This window comes from Odocoileus virginianus, chromosome 18, assembly GCF_023699985.2.
Source record: "Odocoileus virginianus isolate 20LAN1187 ecotype Illinois chromosome 18, Ovbor_1.2, whole genome shotgun sequence".
Lineage (NCBI taxonomy): Eukaryota > Metazoa > Chordata > Mammalia > Artiodactyla > Cervidae > Odocoileus > Odocoileus virginianus.
This window is the reverse complement of record NC_069691.1, coordinates 11,237,342-11,256,204: the sequence shown is the minus strand read 5'-3', so window position 1 is coordinate 11,256,204 and position 18,863 is coordinate 11,237,342. Positions and strand designations below refer to the sequence as shown.

Below are 18,863 nucleotides of genomic sequence, written 5' to 3'. Positions count from 1 at the left end.
ACAGCACATATAACAGCACACACCAACACATGAAAAAATACAGGCACACAACAACTGTAAAAATGAATCAAGGCTGTGAAATTTCTCTCAGAGAAACTCAGTGCTTACATAGCTTAAAGAAATTGGTTAAAAGCAAGATACTATTTACCATTTCTCTTTTGGAAAATTTTTTAAAATTTCTTTAATGATTGGTTGGTAGCAGGCATCCCTTTCTGCTTTCCCAGTTTCACTCCAGTCTCTCACAAACTGTTTCAATGTGGATTTTAACTTATCCATGTCAAACGTAGATGCTGGCATAATCTTTCCATTCCCCTGTTTAAAAAACAGAAATCAATTAGTTTTTCAGAAAGTAATCACTCTTGCATATGGTTACAGTTAAATAATCACGCTATAAAGATCCCTTATAGATGGTTTAGAGGGTAAATCACTAGCCTCTCACCTCAACCTGAGTTCAAGTGCAGCTTGAGATCCTAAATGAAAAGAGTTTGGTGGTCTCACTTCTACCCCCAATAAATTATGACAGATTAATCATGAAGCCACCATCTAACTAAGCAACCTGTACTCAGGAGAGGATCAGAACTGGACTGCTATGGAGACCAAACTGTGAGAGAGGGAAGAAAGTTTCTTCAGATCACTCATGGGACAGCATGGACAGGCTCAAGTGGCCCAGCTGTATCTACCCTGTGGATACAAAAAGGACTTGAGCTCCTATTTCTGCCAGTCCCTTGAGAGTTGTAAGTAAAAATTAATTTTTTTAAAGTAAAAGATGAATATCAATAGACATAAGATTCTGAAAATATCAAGAATTAATATCTGAATTAATTTTACATAGCTAGTAAAATTGTTTATAAAAAATGTAAGTCATTAACTCCACATGCTGTAATAGTCAGAACACTATGTGAAAAGTATATCAAAATGCCAACAATTATCTTAGTATGTTGAGGGGGGAAAAAATCTGCCAACAAATCCAGTTGCTGGTATACTGTGCTATCAAGCCTAATAAAAGGGACTGAACCATAATAAGTGAAAATATTCTCCCAGTAGAGCAAATGAGCTGTGCAAAATTACAGAAACGAAATCCAGAAAGATCTCAAAATACAGAGATTAAATCCTAAAATAAAAACAAAGAGAACAAAATTTCACATACATCTTCTCCATATTCTTTATTTTCAAACATATGTATGCAATCATTCACAATGGTCAGTAGTATTTCTTGATTATGATCAACACATTTCCGGATCTTGTCCAAGTGAAGAAGAAACTGAGGAAGTAGTTTCTGTTGATTAGCTGGGAGTGATCGAAACTGTCTTTCTGTTCGGTGCACTCGCTCATGCATACTGGTGCTAAAACATAAAAGGTGTTTTTTTAATTGGCAAAAGAATTCTCACCAGAGGCCAATCTTAAAATATTTTAAGGTTGTCTTCCTATACAAATTATTTCCCTAAAATGTATATTGTCCAGCCATTTACAACCTTTCAGTTTTTTAAAGGATATTGACTTTTGAAGTTTTCTATGTTGACATCGTATTACAAACTCTGTAAGCAACTAAACAAAAGACCAATAGTTTAAAACATCTGCATCAATTAGAAGGGAGGAAAAAAAGCAAACATAAAGAGGATTAATGCACAATAAGTTTATTTTTATGATTTCAATTTCCAAAAAAGGTTTTCAGCAAAACAGCTGAATGCTTTAGATTTATCCATCAAGTAGCAGAATGCTGCTCTAAAATCAGAATACACACAAACTGTGTTTTAAAATTATTGAGTCAACCAAGTTGAACTTTTTAAAAATATTGTAAATGATCTTACATGCCACAAAAGTAGTAAACAAATAAAAAACTGAAATTCTATAGCTTTTTATACAACAACATTCACAACAGTTTCCAGATAACTCTAAAGGTCACTTTGAGGACAACCAATTTATAAAACCTAAAAAGAACATCATTTTTAAGTTAAATATTACACTCACAATGAAATATCATTTTACATCAGTCAGATGGGCAGAATTTAAACAACTGACTATATGAAATATTGGTAAAAATTTGGAAGATTTAGAATATTTATATTCTGATTGATGGCGGGTACATAAATTAGTACAACCACTTCAGAAAATTTAGCATTACCTAGTAAAAATATGCACACTCCCTATGACCTAACAATCATACACACCTTAGACACAAAATCAAGAAACTCTTGCAAATGGGCACATGACACATGAATAAGTCTCATCACAGCACTGTAAGAAATAACAAGAAAAAAATCTGGAAACAACCCAGAAAGTCCATCTCCAATAGACTGAACAAAGAAAATACAATATAGTTGTACAACAGAATACAATCAATAAATACAGCTACACACAATAAAATGGATAAAACTCAGGAACAAAATATTTGTTGGAAAAAAGCAAGTTGCAGAAAAATACATAATGTACAAATTTCATCTTATATTAAAATAAGCAATATATTGTAGGGACTGAACATACGTAGAAAAACTACAAGGAAAGCAAGGAAATGAAAATCCAGAAAAATGTCCTTTGAGGGGAAAATGATAAGCTATTGTTTTTTTTTTAAACTGGGTGGTAGAAGTTCACTACATCATTCTTTACATTTTACATATACAAATAAATACATAAATGCATCATGTGTTTCTTTTAAACGTTCATGGCACTTACTCAGTACTAAATGGACATGAAAAATATTCTTTTTCATTTGGCTGTGTGAATCCCTCTAGTCATCCGGATAATTCTCTCATTTTTATCTTCTTATGTCAAATCAGTGTCTAATTTCTGAACAGTCCCATCTAAGGAGATTCTGAAGAAACCCTTGACAAAACTTATGCAAAAACCTGGTCACATTTTTAGAAGACTGTGTGTGGTGGTATTCTGAGGGTGGTTAGGGATAATGTAAACTGGAGTTGACAGTGGATGTACCAATTGTTGCTGCTGCGTCTTTTTTTTTTTAATAACCCCTGGAGACAGTCTAATAGTGACCTCTGGAGTCCAACAGATCTGGACTGAAATCCAGGTTATGCTACCTATTTGCTATGTGACTCTTGTCAAGTTACTTCCTTTCTCTGTGCCTAAACTGCCTCATATACATAAACAAGGAATATATAACAATGATGATAATGATAGAAGCTATGACTGATTGAGATTTAGTAAGTGTCAGGCACTAAACCAAGTCACTATAAAACTCCATGAGGCAAATACCAGCATATCCCTCTGCCTACTTAACACACTTCACCGAAATAACAAAATAATGCACACTACACTCTTAGCCCAGTGCCTAAAACATAATTAGAGCTCAAATATAAGAGGTATATCTAATTTATAAAATTAATGTATACATAGTGAAACTGTGAAAAATACAGAGCAGTAAAAGTACTCAGTGGGGGGTAAGTTCCTAATAATTCCACTTCTAGAGGTAAGCACTTCTAACTCTTTGGCATATTTCTGCTTTATTGCTGTCGTTTAAGACAAAGTAATCTAATACCTTTCTAGTCAAAAATGCAGCATGTTACTTGGAAGTGGAGAATCACCGTCCCATGCGAGACCTACTGAAATGTAATCTGCCTTTTAACAAGATCATCAAATGACTCACATGGATATTAAAGTTTTAGAAACACTTGAAATTCTTCATCCTTATCAAAATAATTTTCCCAGGGCAGAAAAAAGTTCTCAAACGACTATATGACAAACGACTAAAAGGACTGCTCATCATCCTATCTTACACAACGAAAATTTACTTGGCTATTTCCCAAATATTGGGCATCTAGATACTTTTACCTGACTACACAATGTACTTTTTGTATTCAAAATCTATCTATATTCTAGAGGGAAAAAAATTACCACAAATTCCCAAAAGAATTACCACATCAGAAAAGGTAAGAATTTGTAAAGTTCTTGATACAAACTGATTTTCAGAAAAACTGTATCAATTGACGTGCTATCAGTAGAGTATGACACCAAGGAACTACTCAAAGTCAGCAAACAGCAGAGCTGCAACTGTTTATAATTTACGGTCAACAGGTTAGAGAGTCTCATAGTAACTGCTTCCTTGAATTCCTGGGCCCTGGATGCCCTACACCCTCCCTCTGAGCACACCTCAAAACTCAACATTCCCAACCTGAACTTAGCACATGTCCCACCAAAGAAATTTGTACTTCTTCCTAAATGGCTGCTGTTGATCAATGGTACACCATACATCCACCAAGTCAGAAACTAACGAGTCATCCTAAAACGCCTCTACTCATAGCTCACACGATCAAGATGACCAGAATCCTTTTGTGCATGCAAGCATGTTAAGTCACTCAAGTCGTGCCTGACTTCTGTGACCCCCATAGACTGTAGCCTGCCAGGCTCCTCTGTCTGTGGGATTTTTTAACTGGGGCTAATTTCAGTCCTCTGTAAATGCTTACATCACCAATGTGCTTAAGACAGCGGCCGACAAGTTACGACCTCCCGGCTACTTGCCTGTTTTTGTAAAGAGTTCTGCTGGAAGACAGCTATGCCCATTCCTTCCCATACTACCTGCGGTTGCTTTCACACAAGCGCACAGGCCTCCAGTTTTAACAAAGACCACCTAGCTCTCAGAGTTTAAAATATTCATTGCCTGGCTCTTTAAGAAAAGTTCGCCAACCCTGTTTTAAAGGAATGTTTTACAACCTTCAGACTCTCCTTGGTTCTGAACTGAGTCAGCATTAAGGGGCCACATCCTTGGGTACCTCAAAGCAGAAAGTAGGGTCAGTGGCTATATTTCCTCAAGTGTATCCCTACCTCAAGCTCCCTCTACAAGGCAGTGACCCCAACTCTGACTCAGTCACCTTTTATAAGAGTGGGTCCAATGATAGATCTGGCCAAGAGTCACAGACCCATTCCTCCACTCCGGCTGAACTGTTCTAGAATTCCAAACAGGGAAACATATCTATTCAGCAGAGTGTCTCAACCCATTTTAAATATTTATTAAATACCCAAAGTTGAAATTGTCTTACTAGCGTCACTGCTTACTAATACAGGGTAAATTTTTAGTTAATGCTTTTAGATTTCAGGCCAGACTCTACCACAATTTGGTTGGACAACCCTGTGCAAGTTGCTTACTTCTTTACGTGCCTATCCCCTCACCTGTAAAAGTGAGCTCTGCTGCTGGGGCTAAGTCGCTTCAGTCGTGTCTGACTCTACGCGACCCCATAGACGGCAGCCCACCAGGCTCCGCCGTCCCTGGGGTTCTCCAGGCAGGAACGCTGGAGTGGGCTGCCGTTTCCTCCCCCGTGAGCTCTGCATCTGTGTTTAAGATCCCACCAAACTGCTATTTCTAAAAGTAGGACATTTCTGACGAGACCTTTGATATTTCAAATGTAGCATATCCTATATCAGTAGGTATCTCCATTTTTAACAAAAGTGGTAACTTAAGGCTAACATTTTTTGCTATTCAGTACAATGCTATAATCATTTTACCTTAGTGAGACTATGTCATCTAAGCAAAATGTGTAGGAAGTACAAAATTGAAAGCCACTGGAAAGAGAAAATATTAATCAGGAGACATTTCTTGCCTCACGACCTTTATCTAAATCTCCCATATCCTGACGAAAAGACAGTGAGCAGTAAGACCCAGTTCTCCAATATCGGGATGTACCTGCTAACAGTATAGAAGAGGACTGTCCCTAAGAACTTACTACAATTATGGAAAGGCTTACATCTGCACTGTCCAAGACAGCAGACAACAGCCACACGTGGCTACTGAGCACCTGAAATATGGCTACCTAGACTGAAAAGACGAACTGTAAATCTTACTACATTTTAGTTAATTTAAGCTTAAGTTCAGCCAGATGTGATTAGTGGCTATTATATTGGGCAGTATAGGTCTATAAGATTATAAAATGTTGGAAGGTAATAATTCAGTGTTTTCTGCTACACAATCCTTTCCATAATTCTAAACATGTTTAACTGTATACTATTTTTAGTATAAGGGATTTCCATTTTTTTGAGTACATACAAATAAAAAGGATTGTTGTAAAAAATGAAATTTTCCTCGATCTCACACTGAATTGCTACAGAAGAGGGAGAAGAGTGTAGGAAACCGTATCACAACCACCTGAACACACACACAGTGTCCTTTTCTATATTACCACACTTGGGTCCTAGTTTCAGATCAAAATCCCTTGCCCTCCCCAACAAAAAGGCCCAGCTGATACTTAATCATAAATACCAATTCTAAAGTAGTCCTAATACACACTACGCCTAATATACAAACACACATTTCAGCTGTGTCTACTACAGTCCCAGGACATTTCCCAATATGCTTTCTACATTTTTTCAACATTAAAATATACCAGACTTTTCTGTACCTACCACTTTGAGCTACCTAATGTCAGCTCCTTCCTCTCCCTGTGTGGTTCTTCCAGACATAATACTTACAACAAATTCAATTCTCTGGTTGTCTGCCTTTCTCCCTCTGTTGATACTAATAAAATCCCCGTACTACTAATTCCCTTCAGAGCTCAGTAAGTAAGGTGGTCCATGGCTCATATGCCTGGGTTTAATTAGTAAATTATTTCATCAAGATCTTTCAACCTCAAAACTTCATGTCACAAATGTAATCAGAGTCTAAAAAAGCTTTTATTAAGCAAGTTTTGAAATTCAGAATAGTAACAAACTAACCATCAGTTACAAACTTGACAAACTATCTGGGAATGACAAATGTACTTCTTTGCTGCTACTCGTCCTGTTAAAAATAGAGTTCCAACAAAACGCCAGGCACTGGTGACACAAAAATAAATAAGGATCAGTCCCTGCCCTTGAGGAGGTCAGTCAAGCAATATTAAAAAATTTGCATAAAGCACAGCAGGAGCCCATCTAAGGGAACAGTTTTTCTTGAGTAGGAGGTCACGTCTATCTGATTCCAAATGCAGGCTCAGAACACAGTAGTCGGTGGACTCATCCCTCATACGAATAAAAGTGCTTCCTTTACCTGAAAACCCAGTTGTTTTAAGTCCCTTTCAGATCTTGTAATTACAAGTTTGTGACTAAGCCACTTGAAGATTTACTTATAAGAAAGTGCAAGTTAGCAAGTTTAAAAATCCTACCACGATGCCCAATCCAGTGAGAATTCGATACATATTTGCAGAAAAGATCATAAAGGCGGCTCCTACAGTGTTTCCTCTCATTTCCCTCCCTAAAAATTTGCAAATTTTAGAACATCCGGACTATCTACGACCTTAATTTCACCCACCAGTTAAAGACACCGAGTGGCATCATTCACTGGCTCACCACAAAAGTGCCTTGCGTTCACCGCGCCAAATGGGGTGTGGGGGGTAGGGGACCACAAAAGTGCCTGTGCGCTCACAGCGCCGGGGGGCGGGGGAGGGGGTGCTGGGGCGGGGAGGGCCGGGGGATCTTAATGCTGCCCTTAACAAGAACTGGCAACAGTTCGGGAAAAAATGTCCTACAGCATCCCACGTGTAGGTGAACTTGGGCTCTCCGTCTGTTCAGTTTGGAGGACATCGACAACACAAACAAATCATGCCCAGCACTGGACGATTTTACCATCAACATCTTCTATCTGAAATTCTTACAGCACTTCTCCGGTCATCCCCACGGGCCTCAAAGCCAAACCTTTAACGAGGGATGGAAGGCAAGAGGGCTAATCTGATCCTGAGGTCAGAAGACAAGAGGCTGAGCAGCAGACGGCGCGGCAGACACGCGGGTGTGCTGGGTCGGGAGGGGCTAAGGTGGTGCGAGATGACTCGGGGGCCCGGAGGTCAGCTCAGGCGGCCCGGTTCCGACGCCCCGGAGGCGTGGCGTCCGGCGGCTCCGCCGCAAGGGGCTGGCGCCCCGACGGGCTGAGCCGGGGTCCGCCACGGGCTCCTTACCCGTAGTAGCGGAAGGCATTTATGATCTTCCAGAAGTGCTCGCGCTCGAGCCTCTCCTCCTCTTCCTCCGTGCTGCGCGCGGCCGCCGCCGCCGAAACTGCCGCTGCGGAGCCCAAACGCCCGGCGGAGAACTGCACTTCCACCTCCTCGCTCCCGCCGCCTCCCCCGCGGCCGCCGCCGCCTCCCCCGCAGCCCTCCGGCAGCTGAGAGGCGGGCGGCGGTGGGCGCCGCCGTCGCTGCATTGCCGCCGCGGCCCTCAGCCTGGCTCGCTTGCGTCTCGCCGCGACTGAAAGCGTGGTGGTGGCTGCTCGGCCTTCCTCTAGACGGCGCCCGCCGCGGACATGCCCCCCGCTCGCGGCGCGCTCCGCCCCCGCCGCCCCGAGGCCTCCATCCGCGCCGGGCTCCGCCAGGTCTTCAGAGCTCCCGGAACGACAGCGCCTGCGCATTCGAGAGCCCGACGAAGGACCGCAGCCACCTGCGCTCATTTGATGCCAGGCTTCTGCGACGGCGTGCTGACGTCACGGCGACACGTGAAGTAGGCGGGGCTAAATGCCAGATGGGTGGGGCAAAGGAGATTGCTGGTGGGTTAGGGCTGGCCACTTAGGGGAGCCGCGTGGTTCCGGCTTTAGAGCCTGCGAGTTCTGGATGGTGGAACAGACTTCTGATTAAGGTTAACATATTGGAGAGGGAGGTGGGAGGGGGGACTGGGATGGGGAATACATGTAAATCCATGGCTAATTCATTTCAATGTATAACAAAAACTACTATAATGATGTAATTAGCCTCCAACTAATAAAAATAAAAAAAATTTAAAAAAATTAAAAAAATTAAAAAAATTTAAAAAAAAATGTTAACATATTGGAAAGGAAGGAAAATGCAGGAAAAAAGTTCAGCTTTGATGAATTTATTCTGCACTTTTATTCCAGAAAGTCTAGAATGAAGGCCTTTCATTCACCCTAATTTAACTTTTAATTTCTTAAGTGAATTTCTGTTTTTAATTGCATAAAGAGAGAGGGACACAGTCATCTTTCCAATGTTTGGGGACCTAGGAAAGTCCTAATCCTACCCTGGACTGGTCATGGCAGCAGATCAGGAAAAATTCAGGATCCTATCTAGTACACGCGCTTTGGAAGACCGCCAAAGCTCACAGGAGCCGTAGCGGTGCACGACTAATGGTACCCCATAGCAAGGTCAGAGTTAACCACTAACTCTTCGTTCACTTTTCTCTCCATTTCTCTATGAACTCAGGAGTAAAACGGCTGCCCTACCTGCACTTAGTGTTATCCTTAGAAAATAACTCATTCCACTCAATTTAACCTACCATCGAGGAAATTAGTCTTTCAAAATAATGGTGCGTGCCTTCTCAGTCGCATCTCCCACTTTGCGACCCCTTGAACTACATAGCCCGCCAGGCTCCTCTGTCCCTGGGATTGTCCCAGCAAGAATACTGGAACTAGTTGCCATTTCCTTCTCCAGGGGATCTTACCTCCCAGGGATTGAACCAGCATCTTCCCCCTCCCCCGCCCCGCATCCCCCTCCCCCCATCGTCTGCAATGCAAGCAGATTCTTTACCTCTGAACCATCAGGGAAGCACTTCAAAATTATGGTAAGACTGTTTAATTCTCAACAACAACAAACTTGCCCTGGGGCCACAAATTCTGTTAAAAAGATATAATCATGTTGAAAATGAAGTGGCTTTATTTTCATAGTTTAGTAATTGAAAAAAAGGCAGTGAAAAGTACTGTGGTTATTCTATGTTAATAACATTAGAAATGTTACATATTACATATAGAAATGCTACATTTCTATATAATATTTTTAAAAAGTTTAAAGTCTATTTCTTTGAATAGCAATGCAGTAATACATGGTTCAAAGTTAAAAAGGGAAATGCAAAGGTTACAGATGTGAAGTTTCTTTACCCTGTCCCTAACCGCCCATATCCCCTTTCGGATAAATATTATCGATTTCTTGGAGACTTCCCTGGTGGTGCAGTGGATAGGAGCCCATCTGCCAAGGCAGGGGACATGGGTTCAATCCCTGGTCAGGGAACATTCCATATGCCAAGGAGCAACTGAATCCCACACGTCTAGAGCCTGCTAGCCCCAAGTTCAAAGCCTGCAGCCTAGAGCCTGTGATCTGTAACTAAAGAAGCCATAGCAATGAGAAGCCTGCACACCACAGCTATAGAGTAGCCCCCATTCTCTGCAACCAGAGAAAGCCTGTGTGCAGCAAGGAAGACCCAGTGCAGCCATAAATAAATAAAGAGATAAAGCAGTGGGTATATATAAAAAAAACTAACCACCCCATAATATATATATATAAATATGTGTGTGTGTGTGTGTGTATAAATTTCTTGCTTATTTTTCCAAATTTTCTATGCAGTACCATTTCTCTTAGGGTCTAGTGCTTGGAAGTTATGTATGTTGCTGCTGCTGCTAAGTCGCATCAGTCGTGTCCGACTCTGTGCGACCCCATAGACAGCAGCCCACCAGGCTCCTCCGTCCCTGGGATTCTCCAGGCAAGAACACTGGAGTGGGTTGCCATTTCCTTCTCCAGTGCACGAAAGTGAAAAGTTGTGTCCGACTCTTGGTGACCCATGGAGCCCACCAGGCTCCTCCGTCCCTGGGATTCTCCAGGCAAGACTACTGGAGTGGGTTGCCAAGCCCTTCTTCAGCTGTTTTCATTTGTACACACAAATTATACATATCAATTTGTTACTTGTATCACACTACTGTCAACTTAAAAAATGCACAATGTGAGGATTTCAAGTTAAGTTTTATTTGGGGCAAAATGAGTATTGCAGCACCCAATATGGGAGACAGCACCCCATATTGCTCTGAGAAACTGTTCCAAAGAGGTGAGGGGAAGGGACAGTATATGTGTGATTCTGGTAAAGGCAGAGTTCATGCAGTCAAGCATATACTTTGGATAGGCCGTTTCTGTTAGTCTCATTTAGCTTCTGCTAGTCATGAGAAACAGTTGTTACCATGAAGGATTTTGGTGCACTTCTAGATATGAGGAAGCATAAGAATTGGGCTCATAAACCAACTCCTTAGAATATCTAACTGTTAGGTAGTTAGAATAGGGAAAAAGAGTCCAAGATGGCGGTGGCTAAAAGACCTGGAAGGGAAAGCCCTCGAAAATAGAACAAAGGAAGGTCCGAGGACCGGAGTGAGAACCTCAGGTAAAACCAACAACACTCCTGGCTGGCCCAATTTACGTAAGACTGGCCCAGGGACAGAGAAACACATAAAAAGGGGAGCCAAAGCCCTCTTCCCCCCTTTTGCTCCCTCCCTCTCCCCCGCGCGGTGGGGCGATCGTCTCTTCGGGTCTTTGGATCGACGTGCCCTCACGCCTCAAAGATGGGTTTTCCTGCTATTATCTAAATAAATAGAGCTGTAACACTGAGCCGTAACACTGATTTATTTAAGAGCTGTAACACGGTCCGTTCGAGACCCGACAGCGATAACACGGTCTGTCCTCCGAGAGCTGTGACCCGCCAAGGGGCTTCAATGTCCGTCACTCCAAACTTTTGTTGTGACGAGACCAAGAACCGAGGAACATACACTCGCGTGACATGACTATCTGAAATCTGTCCTGCCAGGGCTTCCCCGAGCACAGACAGGGTGCCTCCTTTTTACTCTCCACCCTGAACTTCTTCAGGGACTGTTAAAGGTCAGCAGCTGCAGCAACACATGATTTAATCCTTGTAAGTGTTAGATAACAAACACCCACGGCAAGTGCCAATTTGTAGCTGACACTATCTAACATTTAATATTTTATATTTTGTTTTTCCCTACTGTAGCACCTTATTTGTTCCTTACCTCATTTCTGTGAAGGAAGTCTTGTTATCTTCCTTTAACAAGTGAAGAGGATTTCCCTGGTGCTCCAGTGGTTAAGAATTTATCTGCTAATGCGGGGGGACACAGGTTCAGTCCCTGGTCTGAGAAAATCCCACATGCCTCGAAGCAGCTAAGCCCCTGCACTAACTACTGAACCCGCATGCCTAGAGCCCACAAAGCGCAACAGGAGAAGCTACCGCAATGAAAAGCCTGCCCACCAGAACTAGAAAGTGGCCCACACTCGCCATAACTCGAGAAAGCCTGTGCAGCAACAAAGACCTAGTGCAGCCGAAACTAAATAAATGTTTTAAATAATTAACTTTAAAAAATGAAGACAGACTCAGAAAATTAGTTGCCTTATGCAGGGACACGTAAAGAGCAGAGTTGAAGTACATTTATTCATTCATTCTTTCCAACAAATGTGTTGTTCCCTCCTTTACCTCTTGCACTGAGCTAAAGGCAGCCAAAAGCTAATAGAAGCATGGACTTCTCCTTTTTGTTCTGCCAGTTAGTAAGTGTGATCTGTTTAAAAAGCTACTTGAGGTTTAGACTGTATTGTTTCTAAAATGGATTTAATAGTACCCTTAATACAGGGCCATTGGGAGAAATAAATGAGATAAAGAGTGAAAATGTCTGGTATATTGGCTTAGTAAATGTTTTCTCTCCTTTTAGCTCTTTATAATATACTTTTTACCTTCTTTAAAAAACACTTTTCTTAAGACTTCCTCTTTCTAACTTCTTGGCAATGAGTTTCTCTTACAGGAATCTCCCAAAAATCTTCCCAAATAAAATAGAACCCTTTGGCTGAAAGTTTTGGAATGGTTTCATCCAGATGTCAATTAATCTCCAAGAATTAATATCCAAAACACACTAATAATCATTTAGTTTTCCAGTTCTACCAACAAATTTACATACATGTGTCCTCAGTCACTCTGTTGCATCTGACTCTTTTGCAACCCCATGGACTGTAGCCCGCCGGGCTTCTCTGTCCTTGGGATTTCCCGGGCAAGAATACTGGAGTGGGTGGCCATTTCCTCCTCCAGGGGGTCTTCTCCACCCAGGAATTGAACCTGCATCTCCTCAATTCGCACGTGGATTCTTTACCACTTTGCACCTTGGAAGACCACTAACAAAGTCACACCTTCGCTATTCTCAAGGTTGTTGTATAATGAATTTGTTGTTGTTCAGTCACTAAGTCTTGTCCAACTCTTTTCAGCCCCGTGAACTACAGCACACCAGGCTTCTCTGTCCATCACTATCTTCCTGAGCTTGCTCAAACTCATGTCCATCCAGTCAGTGATGCCATTCAGCCATCTCATCCTCTGTCCTCCCCTTCTCCTGCCTTCAATCTTTCCCAGCATCAGGGTCTTTTCCAGTGAATCAGTTCTTCACATCAGGTGGCCAAAGTATTAGAGCTTCAGCTTCAGCATCAGTCCTTCCAATGAATATTCAGGGTTGATTTCCTTTAGGATTGACTGGTTTGATCTCCTTGCTGCCCAAGGGACTATCAAGAGTCTTCTCGAACACCACAGTTGGAAAGTGTCAGTTCTTCAGTGCTCAGCCTTCTTTATGGTCCAACTCTCACATCCATACATGACTACTGGAAAAACCATAGCTTTGACTATACAGACCTTTCTTGGAAAAGTGTTGTCTCTGCTTTTTAATATACTATCTAGGTTTGTCATAGCTATTCTTCCAAAGAGCAAGCGTTTTTTAATTTCATGGCTTCAGTCACTGTCCGCATTAATTTTGGAGCCCAAGAAAATGAAATCTGACACCGTTTCCACATTTTCCCCATCTATTTGCCATGAAGTGATAGGATCAGTTGCCATGATCTTAGTTTTTTTGAATGTTGAGTCTATAATAAATAAATGCTTATAAATAAAGACTGAGAAATAAACAAGCCGATTCACCTATTAATCATAACCAGTCTGTCCTAAAGGAAATCAGTCCTGAATGGTCATTTGAAGAACTGATGTTGAAGCTGAAACTCCAATACTGTGGCCACCTCATGCGAAGAGCTGACTCATTGGAAAAGACCCTCATGCTGGGAGGGATTGAAGGGGAGAAGAGTGGGGGAAAACAGAGGATGAGATGGTTGGATGGCATCGATCAATGGACATGAGTTTGAGTAACTCTGGAGTTGGTGATGGACAGGGAGGCCTGGGGTGCTGCAGTCCATGGGGTCGCAAAGAGTCAGACATGACTGAGCACTGAATTGAACTGAACTGATATTTTTATGTGTCTCACATTCCCCAAGTGGATATTTCATTGAAAGTCTGTGCTTGTATATTATGTTGGTTTACCTTTTAACCAGATGCTTTCCCTGTTAGACTCTTAAGTTCTTTGAGGATAAGAGGCATATGTGTTTTGTTCAAGCCCATATACCCAAACATCCAGCACAGTATCTGTCTCATGAACGTTTTCTAAAACCAGTTTATGGAATGAATAAAATAATTTACAAGTGCTAGGCACTGTGTTAAACACTACCTACGTCATTGCCTTTAACTTAGTACTATCATTAACTTAGTACTTACATCATTCCTGGTTTTTTAACAGATGAAAACACTTAATTTAAAGACTTTAAGTAACACTATCAAAGTCATACAGCTCCTCAGTGGTAAAGCCTAGATCTGAAAGGAAGTGAACAAAGCTAAAAAAAACTTTTAATCCCTGGATTTACTGCCTCAACTCAAATTGATCTTATTTTTTCTAAATAAGTTTCATGCAGCATTGAAACATGTATATTATCTAGGGTGAAACAGATCACCAGCCCAGGTTGGGTGCATGAGACAAGTGCTCGGGCCTGGTGCACTGGGAAGACCCAGAGGGAACGGGTGGAGAGGGAGGTAGGAGGGGGGACCGGGATGGGGAATACATGTAAACCCATGGCTAATTCATTTCAATGTATGACAAAAACCACTGCAATGTTGTAAAGTAATTAGCCTCCAACTAATAAAAATAAATGGAAAAAAAAAATAAATAAGTTTCATGAAGTCTCTTTTTTTTTTTTAACTTTTGCAAATAACATTGCAAATACTTGCTTTAAAAAAAAATATATTATTATCATTTTGCTCACAGCTTGTGAGACTTCAGTAACCCTAGATATGAAGCACAGATCGCCAGGGAAGTCCCACAGATAATTGTTTACAGCAATATGACATTCGAGGTGGGCAAGAAAAGATATGTATATGTTACTGATGAAAAATGAGAGACTAGATTTTTCAAGAAATATGCAGAGAAATTCTTTCCTACTTTTTATGTTTAAATATCTTGTTTTTATAAACAAAGATTCAAGCTGCTATTGATCTAAGGACCTCATGGAAAAAGGGGAAAGCAGGTAGAGACTTCCTCAGCTTAATATCAGAGTCTACTTATAATCATCATCATTCTAGGATTTACAGTTTCTCCTTCTTGGAATCCCTCCAGTAAGTCCGCTCTTTATGAGTACTGTCTTCAACTCAGAACTAGCTAGTTTTGCTTTTATTTTCTTTGTTCTATTAATAATACCTGGATTTAGGCTAAAGATACCATGATTTGCCTTTAAATAATGGAACTAAAGATATGACTACTGTAAATGATTTCTTTGTACTTTAAGTGAATCTTTATATTTTAATCATAAGAGCCACTTCCAGTTGCAGTCTTCATATACACATAGTTTAATGCTCTCAATAGTTAATTTCAAACTAACTCAAACTATTACTCAAAATGAGTCATAGATTATCCACCATACTGCTAGGAGTCATTATTTTTTCCCAGAAGCACTAAAGTAGTCCCTATAAAGAAATTTTCTCATTCTCTAAGCTCTAAATCATTTATTTTTTGTTGTCATTATTGAGAACATTTCACGTTAAAAAAATAATTGAATTGACATTACTCTGTGCTTCCCCATCCATAAATCTTGGGCCAAGTGACCTTATTGACATCCCCATGTATATGTGTAAGGTACCAGTCAAGCAAATATACTCCTTTCAAAATTTAAGAAGAGCAATACACCTATTACTCCCCCCCCAAAAAAAGAAACGTGTCAAAGTAGTAATGATGGGGGGAAAATAAAAATTTGGGCTTCCTTACACTTATTTTACAGATTATTTTGGTGGTGGTAGTTTAGATTGCCTATGGTAGTGAAGGGGGGAGTACCACAATATTTTCAGGCAAAAGGCCTATAAAAGTCATCTGAAAGCCCTGCTAGTATCATGGATTTGTGCTTTGTCTGAGCACCTGCTACAAATAAGAAAGACACGTTCTACTACTTCCCTTTTCTCTGTAGAGAAAATCTTGTCTAAAATCTTGTCCTGGTTTCACCACCTATATAGCCCTTTCCTTTTCTGAAATTAATAAGTAATTTTATTGGACTAATCTCCCATGGTGCTGGTGGTAAAGAACCTGCCTGCCAATGCAGGAGATACAAGAGATGCAGATTCGATCTCTGGTTGGGAAGATCCCCTGGAGAAGGAAATGGCAACCCACTCCACTATTCTTGCCTGAAAAATACTATGAACAGAGGAGCTTGGTGGGCTACAGTCCATAGGGTCACAAAGAGTTGGAGAGGACTGAAGCGACTTAGCGTAGTAGGTACTCACACACATTGGACTGATCTATTTGAATTAGCAGTCACTGTTGTACCTCATCCTGATTCATGGCTCTCCCTTTAAAAATTCTATTAGTCACTTGTAAGTTTTCCATCTATTTAATCTTTAATGAAGTATAGCTGTGATCTACATTTACTCAAAGGTGTGAACCCTATTACAGCACTGTAGACAAATCCTAGGAGCTTCTTAGAAATGCAGTATTTCAGGCTCACCTATTGAATTTGCATTTAAGTAATATTCCCTGGTGTTTCATAGGTACATTAAACTTTGAAAAGCACGGCTTTAGAAACAACACAGAACATATACACATACACATATGAATGCTTTTACTTATGACAGATAAAAGTCTCTTGTATCTTTCTCTCTGAGAGCCTACATTAGGTGCCTACATTAGACTGCTCTCCGTGATATGAACAGAACACCCAACCAAAACTAGCTTAAGTAATAATGACATTTACTATCTAAAATAGCATGATGTTCCAATGGTACATCAGCTCCAGACTGAGTTAGCTACATTATCAACCCAGCTCTTTCCGTCCTGGGGCTCTGCTATTTCAACAGGCCAGCTTAATTCCTCACGATCATAAGATGGTTGCCACAGTTCCAGGCATCACACTCAGATAATGCAAATTTAACAAAACCTGTTTCCTTCCATATATATGGTCTTCTCTACAGTAGGGACACTTTCCTGGGAGCCACCCAGAAGAATTCCCAAAGTGCCTCACATTCCCATTTCTAAACTAATAATAGACAAAAGACATAAAATTACCTGGACAGATTTCAACTAATATTATCTTTATAATCCTTAAATATAATCAGGATTTTTGATCTTGGCCTAAATCTATCAGGCCTCTCTTTTCTCTTATCAGTGAGAAAGTCTTATAGTCTAAGCTAGGTGGGGATGGGGGTAGTTTGCTTCTAGGAAGGTAACAAATACTGAAACAGGAGGGAAGGGGTCAGGGCTCAACTTTTTTGAAAGAAGAGCATAACCCAAGGACACAACATAAACCGATAAGAATCAAATGGGTCCCAGATGACAGACAAGTCAACTTCAGACTAAACCTTGCTCCTCAATCAGCAAGCTAAATGACACACCCAGAGGCACCCTGACAGTTTCAAGGCCAACTGGAATTGGCCAAAAGACCGAAAAGTGGGCCATGGCCCAACTCCTGGAAATCTCCACCCCTCCCCCAAAATAGTTAGAATAATCCTGCTACTCATTAGTCCTTGAATTTACCCAACCCCTAAAAGCTAACAACGCCGCATTTCCGGCTGCTGCGCTCACCCTCCGCGATCGCCCACACTTAGTCTGTGGAGGGTGTTTCTCTCTAAATAAATCCACTTCCTACCTTCCATTTTGTTTCTCACTGAATTCTTTCTGCAATGAGACATCAGTACCTGAGTTCATTAGGTCCTGAAACCAGGTTTTGATTGGGTTTTCGTCCCCCAGCCATGTGGATTAGAGTCTCAAAATGGATTTTGGCCAGGTTTGAGTCCCAGCCATGGGTTCAAGTCCCAATCTGAGATAAATCATTTCAATACTACCTTTATCTTCATGTAAAGGTAGTGTAGCTATAACTTACACTCTAAGTATAAATAACTGTGTACATGTAATTAATGTCTGGCTTTAGCTTCCTTTATGAACTTTATGCTGTATGCCAAATGAATTCTGGTATGTACTTATTTGCCGATATATAGACTTACATAAAAGTTATTTGGGGCTGGGCTTGGCCTAGGTCAAGAATTTAGTCTATTGCAACACTTCCTAATTTAATCTGCTAGCCTCCAGATTGCCCTCATATATGAGAGTGCCCAGATACATTAGAGACTTTAGATGATTCTTGTCTCAATAGTTGTCTTTTTCAAAAGTAAATTGATTATGTTGCTCTTCTGATTCAAATTCCTCAGTGATGGTCCACTTCCTATTGAATAAAGTCTAGCATCCTTTTCCTGTGGGCCACAGGCAGTCTTTCCAGTCACGCCCCATGAGTCCCCACCCATCCTACACCTATCATCCTACAGAGTCACTCTTTCCCTTATAATCTCCAAGCTCTCCTTCCTCTGTTACTGAGCACCTCACACTTCTTTGTAATTAGTTGCTAAAAAAATATCTAGTTCCCTGGCAGAATATGAAGTGATTTAAGTCACATACTTCTGTTCTAGTGCTGTGTCTGGCACAGTGTAGGCAATCTTGAAGCACATATACAGTAAGTGTCGACAAACTTCTGTGGAATCAGACAGTAAATATTTTCAGCTTTGCAGGTCATAGTCATTCACTTGTTACTCAACTCCACTGTTAGAGCATCCAGGCAACTACATAGAACATGTAAAGGAATAGGTCTGACTGTGTTCCAATAAAACTTTATTAAAAAAAACTGATGACTGGCTGGATTTTCTATGTCAAGATATACTTTTTTATTATGTTGTCACCAAAAAGTATAGTATTGTTCATTTTACTTAACAAACTTGTATGTGTGTAGTCAACTAACAAACCATCTGCAGCAGTATTTTGAAAGTTGAATAGTTTAAAAAAGAGAGAATGATCTAGAGATAATATTTGAGGC

At 40.8% G+C, this 18,863-nt stretch overlaps 1 protein-coding gene across 7 annotated transcripts in view; it reads right to left on the bottom strand.

The window, feature by feature from the left end:
• CARNMT1 (carnosine N-methyltransferase 1) overlaps nucleotides 1–18,595 on the bottom strand; it is a 51,788-nt gene extending 33,193 nt beyond the window's left edge. The window contains exons 1-3 of one of the 7 annotated variants that reach the window (XM_020915416.2): nucleotides 18,452–18,595; nucleotides 1,148–1,343; nucleotides 149–312 (exon numbers count right to left, since the gene is read on the bottom strand). In XM_020915416.2, the coding sequence (XP_020771075.1) occupies nucleotides 149–312; nucleotides 1,148–1,343; nucleotides 18,452–18,501 (410 nt within the window). In that variant the 5' untranslated portion in view covers nucleotides 18,502–18,595. The other 6 variants (XM_070480344.1, XM_020915400.2, XM_020915439.2 and 3 more) reach the window with 6 other exon arrangements.
• Between the last annotated feature and the right edge of the window lie 268 nt (nucleotides 18,596–18,863).